Source organism: Tasmannia lanceolata, unplaced genomic scaffold, assembly GCF_043159265.1.
Source record: "Tasmannia lanceolata isolate RefF3 unplaced genomic scaffold, GAP_Taslan_0.1 ptg000008l, whole genome shotgun sequence".
NCBI lineage: Eukaryota > Viridiplantae > Streptophyta > Magnoliopsida > Canellales > Winteraceae > Tasmannia > Tasmannia lanceolata.
In genome coordinates, this window is record NW_027518685.1 from 15,914,517 (window position 1) to 15,933,163 (window position 18,647).

Here is an 18,647-nt window from a genome sequence, read left to right on the forward strand (position 1 = left end):
TTGGAGCGCTGGAATCATTTCCCTATAACTATCTTTAGGTTTTGATTTTATGTTTAAACGAGATTTTATATCCGGTGAAGGCAGTACCATCCTTGATATTTGATCCAACGACACCCCACTTTTTTACCGCCTACAATGGACTTGACCCCGAAGCACCATATATAGTTTGATTAGTTTCTCATGTTTAAACGGAAAGATCAAGAGTTTTATACGGTGTAAGCCCACGAAGTCCCATATTTTTCAAAAAGTACCATAGGATGATCCAAACCGTTCATTTGATGCTCAAATCATCATATGGAAATGATTTCTTGGGCTCAACCTATTTAAGTTGTGGCACATCAAATGGACACTTTACATGTGTAATTGGTATAGTACTTTTTTAAAAATACCCGACGTACGGGCTTACACATGTAAAATCTTGAAAGATCAGGTGAGGCGAATCTATCAAAAGCGCGGGAAATAACTATCTTTTATTATTATTAGGGAATTGCTAGCGTCCATCGCTTATTATTATTATTCAGATACGTTTAAACGAAATTTTATACCGTGTAAGCCCTCATGGGCTCATGGTCCCTTATTTTTCAAAAAGTACTGTACGGACCACACCATAGGATGATCCAAACCGTCCATGTGATGGGCCATAACGTAAATAGGTTGTGCCGAAAAAATCATTTCCATAGGATGATCCTAGCCCTCCGATCTATAGAGGTTTGCATAATATACAGTTCATCTATAGATCGCAGGGTTGGGTTCAGCGTATAGAAATAATTTTTGGGCACAACCCGTTTATGGCCTATCATATGGACGGTTTGGATCATCCTATGGGACTATAAGGGCTTACCCGTAAAAAATCTCCGTTTAAACTGACCTAAATACCCTTCCGAATATTTCTCACTGCTCGGCAAGGGAGGATTTCGTTTTAACGATTAGATACCTTCTTGGATTTTCCTACACCAACCGATGAAATATATTGATTAACAGACGGAAAATAATGGTGGTCTTCCTTCACTTTTTTAAATTTCCAACTCTCTTAACAATTACAAATCCTCATCCCTTCTCGGAGAGAGGAAAATGTTAGCAACATCTCTTTTTTATACGCCCACTTTCCGATTCTATCCCTGTCTTACCTCTCCAGTGAAATCCAGAAATCTTTCCACTTCAAATCCGGTATTTGTTTGCGAGTTTATCACAGGAAGAAGAGGAGGTTGTTTTGTAAATTTTGGTGGTTTTGGCCCGAAAACCATGACTGAGATGAGCAGAATATCTGCTTTTAGAAGCAGTGATGATTCTGAGGAGGGAAGCTTCATGGAAACAGAGCCTATTGTGAGAAATGGGTCGTTGGATTTTCGAAGAGACTTTGAGCCTGGTGGATTGGAATCTACTCTAAATCGATTGGTTTGTGTGGATTAGATCATTGTGGTTACCATTTTTTTTTTTTGGGGGTTTTGATTCATTTGTCTTGGTTTTCTTAAAGTGGTATTTTATTGGAATTATGCATACTATTTTTTCTGTTCTGTTTGGTGGTTGACTTGAGGAACTGAAGATTGTAAATTGGTTACAAGGGTTTGATGAATTTTGCCTTGTATAAGACTTGTGGTTTATTGGTTTTGAATGATACTCTTTGATTGATTATTTATCTATTCTCAATCAGTTGAAGAACTGAAGTTTTTAGTTGCCTCTTATTTTTCATTTACTGTCCGAATCAAATGAAGAACTGATGTTTGAGCTTTTCATTTCTTTCTTTTGTCATATTCATGATTCAATTGAACTGTTTGTCCATTCATGTTGCGATTTTATGCACCATAAATCCAGAAATCCCTACATTAGTATGTGTACACATAGCTAAATTGTGTGAACAAATCCACAATGAAGATGAAGGAGAATAAAGAGAAAATAACACTTCGATTTAGCTAAAGGGATTAACAGCTATGAAGCTTCTAGAGCTAGGGCTTCTACAGCAGAGCTGAACACAAAGGCCATTCATAATTAAGAGATTCTCTGATTCAATATAAGTTTCACCAGAAAATCCTTGATGACATGGGAGGTTCAGTCTCTTCTTGATAGTGGAATGTGTCTTATTTCTACTTAAACGCAACTGATGATAATCTATTCAAATCTAAAGCCATCAAATCTCATTTTAAATTTCAAACTAATCAAGTCAAACTCACTCAATTCTTTATACAAAAAATCTTACTTAGAAATGACTCAGTAATTCACTAGTCTACACCTCCAAAAATGAAAATACAGGAAAATCCATTTATGTCTGAAATAAGAAAATTGATGAATTGAAGATTCCATATGACTTCTGAGATGATTTAATTGTGACGTTTCTCAGTTTTAAGCCTTACATTTTTAGTGAAGATAATACGTACTAGAGAAAACCATTAAAAAATACGTACTAGAGAAGTGAAAATAATCATAGCCCTACCGATACTCTATCTAGATATCATGATCCCCAATTATCAGTGGCAGTTGATTTCTTTATTTATTCTTTATCAATAAATCCTAACCCTTAAGAAAAGACCATTAAAAAGGATGACTGTTACTTGATGTTTGTTTTTTGCAATATTATCAGTGTAATGCAATCCTATGTCTGAAAAGACTAAAAATCCTCGTCAACCAATGCGGAGCTGTACACCATAAGTTTTAACCACTTAGTGGTAATATTTCTATGTTCCAATACCAAAACTAAGATCTATGTACTATGCTCAGGACTGAATTTCCATAGACAAAGTTCTACACATTTATTGCCACTTTTTTCTATATATCATTCATGGCTAGAAATTCTCTACTTTATTTCAATCTTAAATCTTTCGACTTTTCTATATATCACCATTTGGCTTGAGAATTTCCTTTCGACTTTTAATTTGATATGGCTAGCACCTCTCTTGCTATGGATTGCAGAGCAAGTGGCTAGTAGCAGCACTTTTTGGCGCTGTCATTCTTTGGAAGCATGATTCAGAAGCCCTGTGGACTGCAATGGGGTCAGTCATAAATGCCTGTCTTTCCAATATTTTGAAGCAGATACTTAACCAGGAACGTCCAGTTTCCACTTTGAGATCAGACCCTGGGATGCCTTCTTCACATGCACAGTCGATATTCTTTGCAGTTGTCTTTTCTGTTCTTTCATGTAAGTATATTTTTTTTATAAAAAAAAAAACTTACTGATCCCTTTCCATTTTGAGAGTTATCTGTCCGGACTCAAACAGTGCTAAGCTAATACCGGATTGTTGTTAAAATCTTAGGATTCATGGGTTGAACGATTCAAGTTGGAAGGAAAAATCATTTTTCGTAAAAATCGTACGAAATATATTGGGCTTATCTTGTTGAAAAAAAGGGGGCATCAGTATCCTATCTTGTTGAACATATTATATTGGGCCTCCACAAGATGCCAATATGTCAATTGTCACATTTATGTGCACTTTGCCTCTTCAATACTTCTATTTGTGCACCAACTTTCAGATTTCATTTATTTTCATTTTCTTTTATTTTTTTTCATTTGTATGTAGAAATGAGAATTATAGTGGGGATGGAATGTGTGTGACTGCGCATGTGAAAAAGTTACCTCAGGCTTTTTCTTATTTTACATGGGTAGCATACGAGGGGTAAGTTGGGTAGGTTTTCTATAAGATAGTTTGGTCATTTCATTTATTTGAATTAGGATCTTCAAATTCAAGTCTCTAACTTGGTATCCGTTGCACAAATTCAAGACGCTATCTTGGAATCCGTTGCACCAAAAATAGGTTTAGTCATCGGGAGTGATAGTTTTATTGGACAAGGGATGTCTTGTTGTATGTGATGAATTTATTTGAAATCTTAAATTTGAATTGGCTCCTTAAGTTTTCTTGAAGGGCAGTTAGGCCTTTGGGTTAGTTAACTGTAAAATGGGAAATGAAAGAAAAGGGTGTTTTAAGTTATGTTGTTGTTTTCTATTTGATTGTATCTTTGGCTTTAGGAAAATCAATGGCAACTGTTATTAATTGAATTAAAGAAAGAATGGAAGCCTTTAACATCTAAACTTGGTAAAATTTTGAAGAAGGATGATGAAACTTATGAATCTTTCCTTTTTATTGCTGTAACATCTCCAAATTCAGTTATTTTAATTCCCTGCTAAAGCTTTCATTTAAATGTATAAAAAATTACTCTATTTTAATTGCCCTATTTCTTTTCTCTATGTTATTGGATTAAGAGAGGTATTGGGTGTGTAGGACTAGTTTGTCTATTTACACCTTAGAGAAGTAGGAGCTTGTGCTTAGGACTATGAAATTTCTAGACATCAGAGAGTTTACACGGGCAAATTAGTGAACACAATGTAAATTGTCATTACTTGTTGTTCTAGACCACTACAAGCCTAAAACTCAAGCTAAGGCAAGTTAGTGAACACAATATAAACTGTTACAGCACATTTTCTATGCCACTACCAGCCTAAACACAAGCTAGACTTGAAAATATTTCTTTAGTAACCCAATACTAGTGATCAAAAACTTGGATGTTATTTCGTAGTTCGATTGCCATCTGCCAAGTCACTGAAAAGCTGCAGAGTTTTTTAAAATCAGACACATGTGATAATTGACTCATGCAATTTCTTATAAAATTGAGTTTAGGGAGAGCACTCGAAGCCAAGCCAAAGTCAACACAGCCGAGTTGTGAGTCAATCAACGAGTTTGAAACTTTGAAGTTGGTCTGCATATTTCCATTATACAATTTATTGGTTCATTAACTTTTTTCTCCCCGAGAATATCTATATTAAATCCAAGACTTCATCAACTTATTTATGTGAGGTGTTTCTGTCTTCATGAAGCTAGAGGTAAGTCTATAATATGGTGTTGGCTGCTTTGCTTAGTCTAAAACTTTATTGATTGACTAGGAGCTCGTCCAAGTTGATTTTTTTTTGCCCAGTCTCCATATACCTAGTGGAAACTCCAATAAATAGTCCAATTATCTATAAACCAACAAACTTTTCTTTGACTTGTCCTAGTGAAGCATGGAAATCGAAAGAGTGGTTTCCAAGCAGAATTCGAGTTTTTGAGCATCTCTAATTTAATTTGTCATTATTGTTCAAATGCCATATTACATAATTTGCTTTCTTTCTTTCTTTAGTGACATGATTTTTGTTTTTGGATTTTTCGTCGCAGTGGTTGAATGGCTGGGGATGACTCCACTTACAGTGACTGTTGGAGCAATTGCTTTGATATGCGGTTCATATCTTGTAAGAAGCTCAGCTTGAACTTATCTTGCTTATATTTACTGGTTTGTAGCTTTAGCTTGCATATTTATAACCTCTCTAACTTGCTGAATGTTTTGGATAGAATTTTCTTAGCTTTAAGTATTCTAAAGATCAGAACCTCTGTACTAGTATATGATGGTTTACAGTATCAGATATCTGGTACATATACCTCAAAATCCGATACATAACATACTGTATATCTGAGATTGTATTAGGAGATGCAATGTCTTTTAGGATGAGAAGTTTAGTGGGTTTTTTTTATGAGATGGGGTATCCCCACCCCAATTTTTAGGGCGGGACTATTCCCTACGGATGCACACAATCACCTATCTTTGGATGAATCGTATATGTATGGACAACACATAACACTGTTGTTTATATTATCCATTTGCAAAACCAAACCATATCAAACGATGTATGTTTGTATCATTTGATTCTCTGTCTCATGGAAAATACACTTTGGCGTCTTGTAGGCTGAATTTTTTGTTGATATCTTCATCTCAAGGCGAGAATAATTGTCTAGATCTTTTTGTTTAAATAATGTGATTAAGGAGCATGCTAGCAATGCATTAATGCTCTTCTAATGGTGGATGTGTTAAATAATTCAGATGGCACGGCGCATGAGATGTAGTGCAGGTTATAGCTCCTATTCTTCTTAGGCAAACTAGAATCTACCTTTCTATTCTTCTTCCTGAATCAATCCACAGTATCACAAAGAAATGACTTGTCCTACCTATGAATCATAGCTAGAAATTCAAAAGTGAACTAAAGCTGGAGGGCCTGAGTCCCAGTTGACTAGAAATTTCAAGTACATGGTTAAGATTTTGAAGTAAAAAAAAAATGTTATTGTCAAATTCCTTGAGTTTTTAATGATTCAAACTAGTTTTCAGATACCACATGGAGTAGTTCGAGTAGTAAATCAAGTTTTCACTTGCATGTTTTTCTAGTACTAGATCAAGGTTTCTCAGGGTTATTGCTTTTCCTTGACCTTTAAACTAGAAGGAAGTTATTGCTTTTCCTTGACCTTTACTCAATCAAGTTTTTAAACTTTGATCTCTATAAACATAACATTCTAGTTATGCTTTTTGACTTCAATGCCATATGTATAATTGGCAACCTTTACTTTTGCATGGAAATAAGGAAATCACCAACTTCTTCAAACACATCTATGAAGACGGTGATGTACTCAAGTGCAATTGCATATTTACTTTGGGTAACTACCACATTGAAAAAAAACACTACCACATTGAAAAAAAACACTACCACATTGAAATGTCACAGTTCCTTGGTAGTTCTGGTCATAAAATACTTTCTACTTCTTATTTTACTCCTGCTTCTTCATGCAGCTTCTGGTGACAATTCTCAAGAAAAATTCTTTATTTGGCCATGAAAAAATTCCTACTATACTATCAATAGATGCTCCACATTGAACACCCAACCATAGAAATATAGAATACTGTGTAAAATACTACTACAGCCACAAAGATGCATTGGAGCATTATTATCATGATTCATGATACTATATGCCAGACATGATTAGTAGCAACATGCAACATTGACACTGCATTTATAGTTTAATGACACTTTAATTTGACAACAGTTTCATTCCCTCTTCAATTCATTGATGGTTCTCTTTTTATAAAGCATACTCCCATTGACTGAAGATAAGTTAATAAATTCCCAGCTTCTTAATCAATTGTGTGATCATTTTGGAGGCATGACTTTTATCTTGAGAGCAAGTGGTGGAAAATAATGCTTGTATCAACTAAAATAAGGAACTTCTAGATATATTCAGTTTCCAAGAATAGAATTAAATACAAAAGTCTCCTAGGAAAATAGGAATACCAAAAGTGCATAAATGTATACTGTTGTTGTTCTGGTAACTTTTTAAAAGGTAGCTTATACTAACTGTCATTCTCTTATTTTGTGTTTTTTTACAGTCATGGTTACGAGTTTCACAACTACTACATACCGTCAGCCAAGTTGTTGTGGGTGCTGTGTTAGGATCGATTTTCTCTATCATGTGGTTTTGGCTTTGGCATGCATTTGTGTGGAAAGCATTCATTTCCTCTTTATTGGTCCGGATTGTTGTGGTTTCGGGCTCAGTGGCTTTTTGTTTAGCTTTCCTGCTGTATGTAATTCGATACTGGCTTGTGAATGAAGACGAAACAATATGAATGACAGGAAAATGTAAGCCAATGAAAATTAATTTTATTGTATTTATTATTGTTTTTTCATTGGCAATGTATAACCACCTTACCTGCTCTGTCAAAAAGTTTCAGATTCAGATTTTTACCTTCTGAACTTATCTGAATTTTGTTCTGAATTTCCACCTCTTATGGCTATTTCTGCTGAAGAAGATCGAAATATATGTGACTGGTAATGGATTTGTGGGCATGAGTGTATGCATGTAATTGGTACGCAAGATGGATTCTTCAAGATCATAAATCTTATTGCATTCTGAGGGATTTTTAGTGTTAATAATCAGCATTATCGATGTATTATGTTTAACTGTTAATGCTATTGGGAGTCTATTAGACTGGTCTAGACTCTTGCCCCCCACAATCATTAGAGAATATAGGGTCATAATATTTTTCATTTTTAGTCGTTGTTGTTGGTTATTAAGATAAAAGAAGTAATACAGAGTGACAGCTTGTATTGGATTACACCCAAATATGAAAAAAGGCGCCATGCAATCGCTCTTGATCCTACCATAAATGGAAGACCGAGTTCTAGAATCATCAGAACAAGATAGAGCTTGCTTGAAACAAGCCGAGCACTCTCAGGTATCGAAGTTCAAAGAGACAGGCTCCAAAGTTAGACAATTGTACTGGAGGTCAGCCCTGAGCTTTTCAGAGACTTCATTGTCTCTCTCTTTTTACATCTTGGCCTTTTTACATCTCTTTTTACGTCTTGTTTCCTGGTTAGATTAGACAGGACTAGGTTTAGGTTTTTGGGAGAAAACCTACATAAGGTTTCGAGTAAAAACCAAAACGGCAGGAGTACAATCTCGTGAAAGAAACAGAGGTTTTTCTTGCAGTAAGTTGAGATGTGAGATCTTCATGGGTTGAGAGAGGGTGTATGTGGTTTTGGGTCGGGTTTTTAGGTGTGAGAACTGGTTGAATCCATTATAATCTTCTCTATTTTAGTAAAGAACAGCTGGTGGTGTTCTTGCTCGTGGACATAGGCACTATTTTCGAACCACATAAATCTTTGTGTTCTTGTTTTTATGCTGAACTTTCTCCATGTTTTCTTTCGTACTATAGTATCAGAGCCAAGTTGGCGGGTTTTGAGGGAGGAAGAGAATTAGAATTTACAATTAGCTTCAGCTACCACATGATATGATAAAGAAGAATGATAATATTTGGGATATAGAAGAGAGAGTGTACTCAAATCGCTCATCAACATTCATTTTATCTTCTAATGAACCTCACAATGGATGAAGTAAAATATGCCAACACATGACATTCTTCGCGAGATTGAGATTTTACCTCGGAGATGATGTTGCGGATGACTAATTTCTTAACATTGAGAAATCTTTCAGTCTTTCTGGCAATACTGCAACCCACGGTGCGAAAGTGAAGCGATCCATTCCTTAAATCATAGCTTAATGCAAGATCCCTGAGTCAAGGGAAGCAAATGGTGACTGGCTTTTGGACCCAAAATATCATCTTCGTCATAGTATACAACACCTAAAGCACGGAGTTGAGACTCTGGATCTGGAAACCATTTGCTATTTGCTTTCCTCTGCTTCTCTCGACTACTAAGCCATCTTGCATTAAGCTACTTGCAAGGGTCATCTGAGTTAGAAAATGTATTGGTATTGGAACTTGGAATGATAGTAAGAGCTCTTTTTTGTTTTTTTTTAAGGTTGTTTGCATGTACAAAATGTTTATATAATTGATAACATAGTCATCCATAGCATATGCTTTGAGTGAAATTGATAAAAAGTCATGATAGTAATGTTTAATCATGGTTATTAGAAACAACTAGCATGAAGACAAACAAAACACACGAAGTTTCAAATGCATGAAGAAAACAAGCTAACAAACTAACATGATGAAGACAAAAAAGATTAATTTAATAAGTTGTGGTATTTAACTTAGCCTTTAATATCACAATTAGCAACCGACTAACCTGAAGACAAATGAAGATTAATTTCAAATGCACGAAGAAAATATATCAGCTTCGTTCATAAATTAAGCAATTAACATTATAGATAAATTTCAGAAATTAATTTAAGAAATACAAGGGTTCTTTACAATTGGATCCCTTGTAATTTTACGATAATAGTCCACCACCCTGCAATTTCATCGAGAGCCCGGATGATACAGACAACTGTATATTTAGCAAATATTAGGTGGAAATATTATAAGTGCTCGTTTGGATACCCCTTGGATTTGGATTTGGAGGTGAATTTGGATTTTCAAAATCCATGGATTCAAAATCCAGAATTTTAAAATTCACAAATTTAAAAATAATGCCGTTTGGATGACCACGTATAGATTTGGATTTCAAATCTAAATTAATTTTTTTTGTTTGGATGCTCTTTGGATTTGAATTTGAAATCTAACAAAACCAAAATGCCATAAAATACTTGATATAGGGGCATTTCAGCTATTTTCCATGATCCAGGGGTATTCTAGTCATTTTACCCTATATGGGGCTGTTTTGATCATTTTTTATGTCATAAGGGTGTTTTAGTCATTTTCCATGACTCAGGGTATTTGGTCATTTTCACCTGGTATAGGTGTATTTCGGTTATTTTGCATGACCCGGGAGGGGTATTTTAGTCATTTTACCTAATATGGCGTATTTTTATCTCATGAGGGTATTTTTAGTCATTTTTCATGAGTCATTGGTCATTTTTACAATTTTACTTGATATAGGGGTATTTCAGTAATTTTCCATGATCTTGGGGTATTCTAGTCATTTTACCCTATATGAGGTTATTTTGATCATTTTTATGTCATAAGGGCATTTTAGTCATTTTTGCACGACTCGGGGGTATTTTTCATTTTTACCTGGTATAGGGGTATTTCAGTCACTTTGCCTGACCAGGGGGTATTCTAGTCATTTTACCTAATATGGCATATTTTTATCATTTTTATCTCATGAGGGTATTTTTAGTCATTTTTTATGAGCCATGGATCATTTTTACTTGATATAGGGGTATTTCAGAAATTTTCCATAATCTTGGGGTATTCTAGTCATTTTACCCTATACGAGGTTATTTTGATCATTTTTATGTCATAAAGGTATTTTAGTCATTTTGCACGACTTCGGGGTATTTTTTCATTTTTACTTAGTATAGGGGTATTTCGATCATTTTGCCTGACCAGGGGTTTTCTAGTCATTTTACCTAATACGATGTATTTTCATTTTTTAATGTCATGTGGGTACTTTAGTCATTTAACACTTCTTTGGTATATTTTGGTCATTTTAACTCCTTACGGGTCACATTTAGATTTATAAATAACCTCTCGCAAAAAGGATTTATAAATCCAAAAAATTACACTAAAATGAGGAATTTATAAATCTTGTGGATTTCACTCAAATCCAAATCCAGATGTCATAAAGGCTTGCCCAACGCCGAATTTGGATTTAAAAGTCCAAATTCACCTCCAAATCCAAACCCAATGGGTATCCAAACGGGCCCTAAGTTCCTACACGAACCCAGATTCAAAGAAAAACTCTTATGCAGAGTAAAAAATATTAAAAAAATCCTTAGATACTACATGAAGAAAGGGCCCATACTAAAGGGAAATTGATACTGAGCCTTTTTACTGCGGAAATGCATACGGGGTTAAGACGAAATGGTTGCGAACTTGGAAATGCATATGATTTTCATTAAAACGATTACACGACAAAAAAACCTTATACATTTCATTTATAAAGAAGGACCAAAAGCGAGTGACTCCAAAAAAAAGAGTGCCATTATCAAATCAAGGGGCATGGAACGCAAAGATGGTTCACCCTTCATTTGGTGGCCCCCACCATACACCTTTACCAATTTGCGCCGTGTGGGCCCCACTACATTGTATATTAGATTATTAGTATATACTTAGCCCCTTGGTATAAGGCGTTTTTAGAAGCGCTAGTAGCACAAACGAGTTGCACCGAGTTTGTGTACACTCGCTTACCCTTCGTTTGCTATTTTATTAAAATGACCAAAATGTCCTTTTAGGGTTTGTAAAGACCCCTGGTCTCTCTCTCTGCGCTTCTCAAACCCTCGCCCGCATCTTGTTCAACTTCGAATTGAATGGTGCGAGTTTGGCTATTTTAGCATATTTTTGCAATCGTTAATGGATTTTCGATGTTGGTTATTTGGGATTAATTTAGTTTTTTTTTTCAGGCTCCGAAGAAAGAGAAGGCTCCTCCTCCATCTTCAAAGCCTGCGAAATCCGGGGGTGGGAAACAAAAGAAGAAGGTAAAAAAGACCCACATTTCTGATCTATTTTCTATGACGTAATTTCCTTTTTGGGTTTTTTTTCTTTCTTTAACTTCAATCTAGTGAGAAGCCCTAGCCTTTCACTGTATTAGATTCCTTTGATCTTCTTAGAGGGAAGATCAGCCTCTTGACCCACTTTGAGGGAAGGGTCACTCTTCCTTTCTGGTCAAAGACATAATTTTTAGGATAATTTCTTCATTGATTTCTAAAGACTGATTACATTCTATCTGTAAATAGAAAACTCACTTGCCCATTCCTCTAAAAGCCCTATCCTAGCTAATCTAGAAATCCTAACCCTTATCTCTAAGAATCCTACCCAAACTAAACAACTAAGAAAGCACACAAATTACAAAATCTTTTTTTTTGAGGTATAACAAATTACAAAATCTAATCTAATTTATTCCACTCCAAGTGGGACCCATATAGGCACGGAACATTCCACCCGCCCTGAAATCAACCTTGTTCTCAAGGTTGGAGTTTAAGTGCTGGTTAGTTAGTGAAGAATGAGATCTTCTTGTGCAGGACTTTCCGAAATTCTTCTCTCCTGCCCTTTTCTTTTTCTTTCTCCCACTCCACCTCCTCTTCTCTTCATCTTATAGTGAGTCATCATTTACGTCGTCATCAAGGGCTGCAAGAGTTTTATCTTCAAATGGATCTTATCATGTTGTTCATCAAAGCTCTTTTGCAGTACTTTTTTGAAATGATTGAGATTTTGATGCACAGATGATCGTAGATGAAGATATTCTTGATGGCGTTGGACACATAGTTTTAAAACTCCCCTACGTCGGCTTCGGCTCGCTCCCTTTTACCTAGGCCGCATTCTGTGTTCCGCCGCATCTGCATTCTGCATTTTGCCCTATGGGTTCAATAAAAACTCTCTGACTCTCCCGAATTATGACCGCGTCAACCGAGTACTCGACCACATCGTGCCGAGTCGACTAGGATTTTTTCCGGCTGCGTTCCATGTTGCATCTGCATTTTTAAACACTGGTTGGACATGTTGAGAGGAATGTCAAATTTTCCGGCGACGACCTAATTGAACTCGATAACACTGGAAATCATTGACACTTTTCTTATGTGGCCTTTTCTCTTTCTCTTCTATCTGATTTCTTTCGATCTCTTCTTTTCTTTTTCATCATACAAGACTTCATGACAGTACTCTCGTTGATTTTTTTCATTCAGCTCCTTTAAACACTGGGGCTCTTCTATATTCATGCCAAGCGACTGTGCCATCTTGTTAAACTTGGCATTCATAGAAGCTAAATGCCTTTTTATCTCCCTCATTGTCTCATCCCACTAATCCATTATTTCTTCGATTTTCTTCGACATGAGGCCGGATCGACTTGCTCTGATACTAAATGTTACGAACCCCGAATCGGCTCGCAACGTGATTGATCTTATTAGAGGGAAGACTAGCCTCTTGAGCCGCTTGGAGTGAAGGGTCAGTCCTCCTTGGTGGTGAAAGACAATTTCTACTATAGTTTCTTCATTGATTTCTAAATACTGATTACATATTATTTATAAATAGAATACCCACTTAGCACTTACTCTAACTCTTACCCTAGCTAATCTAGAAACCCTAACCCTTATCTCTAAGAATCCTACCCATACATACAACAACTACGAAAGCAAATCTCACAAACTACAAAATTTAATCCAGTTTATTCTACTCCAAGTGGGATCCATCTAGGCATGTAACAAACTTCCTTGGTTTTTTGAAAGCATGCACATTTACTAATTCTATGAATTTATTTAGAGAATTTTCTTTCTAGGTACTTTTTGTTTTGTGTATTTTTATGTTTTGCTCGCTAAAACCCATATTTTTATCAGTTTTTTGTAGTTCTTTTTTATTTTCTTTTTCAAAATCTGCACCTCTATCTGTGCTGATAATTAATATCTATCCTTAGGCCATATTTGGATTGCAGGAATTTTTCGCAAAATTTGGGGAAAGGAAAAAAAACTTTAACTGCCTAAGTTCAAGTTTTATTTATTAGGGCCTTTAATTTGTAATGATATAACTTTAATTTAGGCATTTCCTCTTTAATCGTTGAAATAAAAATGTTTGAGAAAAAAAAGAAGTTTTTGCTAGAAATGTTTTCCTGCAATCCAAACAGGGCCTTAGGTCTGTTTTAGTATTTTATTGTTGTTGCTTAATTGTTTGGGAATTGGGATTTTGTGTTTTGGCATTGCAGAAGTGGAGCAAGGGAAAGCAGAAGGAGAAGGTGAATAACATGGTGCTTTTTGACCAGGCGTCGTATGACAAGCTTCTTTCTGAAGCGCCTAAATACAAGCTCATCACTCCTTCGATTTTGTCCGATAGATTAAGGGTAATAGTCTTTGATTGTTTATTAGTTGTAATTTTATTATTTCATTTGCATTAATAGATTACTTATTGCTTTAGTTTGATGCAACATTGTATATTCACACTTACTTTCAAAGTACCTATTAAGCTTTCTGAGCAATCAGTGGTGAGTTGTTTTTTCCCTCCTTTGAGCCCGAGGAATCATTGGCTTGTGCTTATTTATATATTATTTACATCATGGTGTAATTTTGAAGCTATAAAACTTTTTCTATTTTATTTCTCTTATTCCCCTTGTAATTTTATTGTTGGTGGGGTGCATAATTGGGGGTTCTTAAGGAAGAAAAGAGAAATGGGGTTGTGCCTCGTGTGTGCAAAGCAAGTAATTAGCATGTAAGTGCTCGCAATGTCGAAATAGTGTCATTGGTCTTTGCTTGTATGGTTTTGAATTTCCACCGAAACTGACACTAAATGACCGAAACGTTTCCATTTGCATCCCCGCCGAAACCGAAATTCAAAAACCAAAATCGCAAGTGTAATCGTAGTATATTATATTACTATGTATTACATAATTATAAGTATATGAATTGCGTCCAAAATGAAGTGCATGTATTATGTCCAAATATTTATATGCATTACATGTGAAATTTTGTATGTAATAATTTACTAGACATGCGAGACAGTGCATGTTACTAGGTGTTCAATATTTGTAAACCATTTACTAGGGTGAGCCTTGGCTCAACGGTAAGGTTGCTCAATTGTGACCTGGTGGTCACGGGTTCGAGTCACAGAAACAGCCTCACTGCAAAGCAGGGATAAGGCTGCGTACATCTAGCCCTCCCTAGACCCCCGCAATGGCGGGAGCCTTGTGCATTGGGCCGCGCTTTATAGATGGTAGTCTTGCTTATGTGATGGTTTCTAAGTGTCTATTTGTGCTTATTATAGCATTTCCTGAAGTTTCATCTTTAAATTCTGTCATTTGCATGTCTCCGTATGTTTCCTTGATTTCATAGAATTCCCACCGAAATTTTCAACCAAAACCGAAATGTTTCCATTTCCGTAGTGACCGAAACCAAAACCTAAACCGAAATTTAAAACCTTGTTTGCTTGTAGCAAAGATAAGATAAGAAGAGAAAAGGAAAATGGGGATAAGATATGCAATGGTGTGTTATCAATCAAACGTCACCGAATTACTAATGCAACTATCCACAACAAAGATCAAGTAGCAGGACCCTCTAAATTTTTATCATACCATTTTGTTTTAGGATCTTATCTGTGTATCATTATCAGATATTTGTATACTCAGGTGTTTTAGAGGGTCTCAGTATTATAATATTGAATGTGTTCTTAACTTTTCTATTATCCGTATGTTTTATTTTTTTTAATCGGAAATATGTGGAATTCAGGAGGAAAGAAATTCATGCAATCTAGGCTACAGAGAAGAGTATGGGCTGACTTAAATAGGGTCAGAGAAAGGCACAATTACTGTCAGCAGAGATTTTAACACCATAAATTTTGCCCTGAGAAATCTGGTAGTAGCTGGGTGATCAGTCAATGATCGAACCGTTGGATTAAAAGATATGGGATCTGCAACGGACTGATTTTCTAGAAAGTTTCTTGATCCTATTATTGGATAAAAAGTGGGTAACATTTATCAAGATTCAGTTAAGATGGTTCGTAAATTAGGAGGAAATGGTAAAAGCCTAAAAGGGGGTGAATTTGGAAGCTTACGAGAAAGTGAAAAATATGAGCTGAAAAGGGCAATTGAAAGAGATAAGTTGAAAGGAGTAGGGAAAGGGAGAAAAATAAACCGAAAGAAGTAAGAACGATAGTTGTTGGAGAGAGAAAAACCCAATCTACTTGTTGTTGCAGATCTTTGTACTATTATATTATTGCTTGCTGTTGTTGTTGTCTGTTTATGACCATCTCAGCCATCCATGTACATTCTTTTCTTCTTAGTTTCGATCAGGTATTTTGACTTTTAAGTACTTGTTGAGCTTTAAAATGCAGATCTTTTTGCCTTTTCAAGGTAACAGAGAAGATAGAGAACTGAATATTTGCAGCTAATTGCCTTGTTTGGAAATTGGTTACTATTAAAACCAGAAACTTTGTTCTGATTATGTCCATTGCATGCATTAATTCGATAGTTACATTTTGATCCTTTTTAATTATTATATAAAGAGAACAGTTTTCTACTTTAACTGTTAGGTGGAATCAGTGTTACACTTTGATAAGAATTTATAAGTATCTTTCCCTGTTTTGACCTTTCTCTAATGTTTTTTTTTTTGGGAAAGATAATGCTTTTTTATCAGCCCAGAGAAAACAACTAATGTTTGAAACACCAGAGTTAACAGAACATTAGTCTACTTCAACTGTTATGTAGAATCAGTGTGACATTTTTATAAGAATTATAAGTATCCTTCCCTGTTTTGATCTTTGTCTATTGTTTTTTTGGAAGGATATGCTTTATTATCAACCCATTGAAAGCAACTAATGTTTGAAACACTAGAGTTAAACAGAGCATGTGATCTTTTTCTAATGTTTTTTTATTGGAAAGATATGCTTTATTATCAACCCATTGAAAACAACTAATGTTTGAAACACTAGAGTTACTTTCTCCTGTTTCTTTTCGGTTAGTGTTTCATTCTTGGAAGTTGATGATAATTTTCTAGCATAGTCTGATTAATAAAGTGCTCATCTTTTGGGGGGAAAAGGTAAATAAACAATTTAAGAGTTGATGTTCTTGCCTTATGCCTCAGATTAATGGATCACTTGCGCGGAAGGCGATTAAGGATTTGATGGCGAGAGGTTCTATTAGGATGATATCCTCTCACTCGAGCCAGCAGATCTACACTAGGGCGACCAATACATAGGTTGCCCCTCCCACTCTCATGTTTCTGTTTTATCAGCAGTTGGATACATGGCATGACTAACATTTTGAATGAGTTTTAATCGACTTGAACAAGAATGTATGTTTTCCCCATTTAGTTACTCATGAAGAGGGATTTTGTTGACAATATGCACTTGGTGAAATGAAATGGAACAAATTACCTTAGATCTTTTGTCTTATTTAGTTCTTTCTGTAGTATGCAAGGCCCCATTAGTTGAATGTTATTTACTCTTTAATCTTCTGGGTCAATATCATGAAGTTTTCAGTTTCCTTTACCATATCTTTCCAACAGAAAAGGTAAAGAGGGCCTTGCTTTAAGGTCCAGATGCTGCTACAGGTGAAGTTTTGGAGCTGTAACTAATGATTTTCTTCTGCTATCTTAGAATTCCATCATGTGTTCTCTATTTCCAGGGACGATTGCAAACATTCCCTTTTATTTATTTTTATTTTTTTGTTTGATCGTCAAGAAAATAACCCTTGGCAGGAATTCTCTGTTTTCCTACACTGCACCAACTTGCCTTTTGATCTGAGGATTTTTCTCCAGAGAGGTTCTTCTTTTTAGCCTATGTCCAAAATTTCAGACCCTTTACAATCATATTGTGTACCTATAATTAAACCCCTCTATGTATCAAAATTCAGCACACTCAGGTACGCAAATGCCTGATGAGTTTAATCTTGCAAATATTTGATTCCAAGCTATAATTAAAGATTTATAAATAGATGTTAGTGGGTCGTTTTTTGTCTTTTAATGTACAAACGACTTGATCCTCCCTATTCATTTACATGTTCTTAGATACATGCAATCTACTGTTAATTATAGGTTTTAGTTCTTAACAGAGATTTCTAAAACCTGGATTTCTTACTTAAAATCCAGGACAATGGATTGTAAAATCCAGAATTTTACACCACTTTCAAATTAAAAAATTGATTCTAAAATCCACGCATCCAAACCCGTAGGGTTCTGTCAACATCCAGCTTATTCGTTCACATCTCCTAAAAATGGCTGCACTTTTCCTTTTGGCTGTTTTTTTTCTTCATTTTCGGTAGAAGGACAAACAAAATAGGGTGGAAATGCCGAGAAAGGGGTGGAAACAGATGAAAATGAGATAAGACCTTCATCACACTCGGTTCTAATGAACGAAAACAACATGAATTTAGTGCTCACGTGGCATATGTGCTTGGTGAATGGGGCCTGTTCATGTGAAGAACCATCACAAGGGTAACTTAGTGGCTCCAGGTAACATGCCGGATCTTATTGGCAACGGCTATATGAGAATAGAATTACACCCTTCTCAAAGAGGTAACGTTGTGTATTCTTTCTTCTGTCTATTGGTGGCAACCAATCTCTCTTTCGAATCTTATATGAGATTGGAATTTCTGCTTTCGTGTTATAGCCCCTCTACATAATTCTAGATAATAAGACTATGTGAGCAAGCAAACTCCGTGGCCTTGACGGACTTGGTAGATTCTGCAGCACTGGCCTTTGCTTCATGACTTGACGGTCGGGGCAGCATATAAAAACTCGCAAATAAGAGTATTTCTGTTACCATAATTCATAAGCACTGTACCTACTCTGTTCTATTCATTTAGTTTATTTCTTTCCGAGAGCAAAGAATCTTGGAATAATTTCAGATGTATATGTGTGCAGCATGGGATTGAAACATGTCACAGCCGTTCTTAAATTAGTTCCCTGGAGAGGAACTCCATTTGGTTTGTAAGCTCTTTTCAGGATTAAAAACTTCCATTATTTCATTCAGAATACCTCATTGAGATGGATCAT

At 35.6% G+C, this 18,647-nt stretch overlaps 2 protein-coding genes across 2 annotated transcripts; both read left to right on the forward strand.

Moving 5' to 3' along the window:
- Nucleotides 1-919: 919 nt before the first annotated feature.
- On the forward strand, nt 920-7,572 carry LPPEPSILON2 (Phosphatidic acid phosphatase (PAP2) family protein). The gene is made up of 4 exons (XM_077388200.1): nt 920-1,395; nt 2,905-3,130; nt 5,136-5,209; nt 7,168-7,572. Exons 1-4 carry the CDS (start codon nt 1,072-1,074, stop codon nt 7,402-7,404), a joined length of 861 nt encoding a protein of 286 aa, XP_077244315.1. The 5' UTR covers nt 920-1,071; the 3' UTR covers nt 7,405-7,572.
- A 3,753-nt stretch (nt 7,573-11,325) lies between these two features.
- Nucleotides 11,326-17,032, forward strand: LOC143884560 (small ribosomal subunit protein eS25). Its single transcript, XM_077388201.1, has 4 exons — nt 11,326-11,492; nt 11,583-11,657; nt 13,871-14,005; nt 16,737-17,032. Exons 1-4 carry the CDS (start codon nt 11,490-11,492, stop codon nt 16,848-16,850), a joined length of 327 nt encoding a protein of 108 aa, XP_077244316.1. The 5' UTR covers nt 11,326-11,489; the 3' UTR covers nt 16,851-17,032.
- Nucleotides 17,033-18,647: the final 1,615 nt, after the last annotated feature.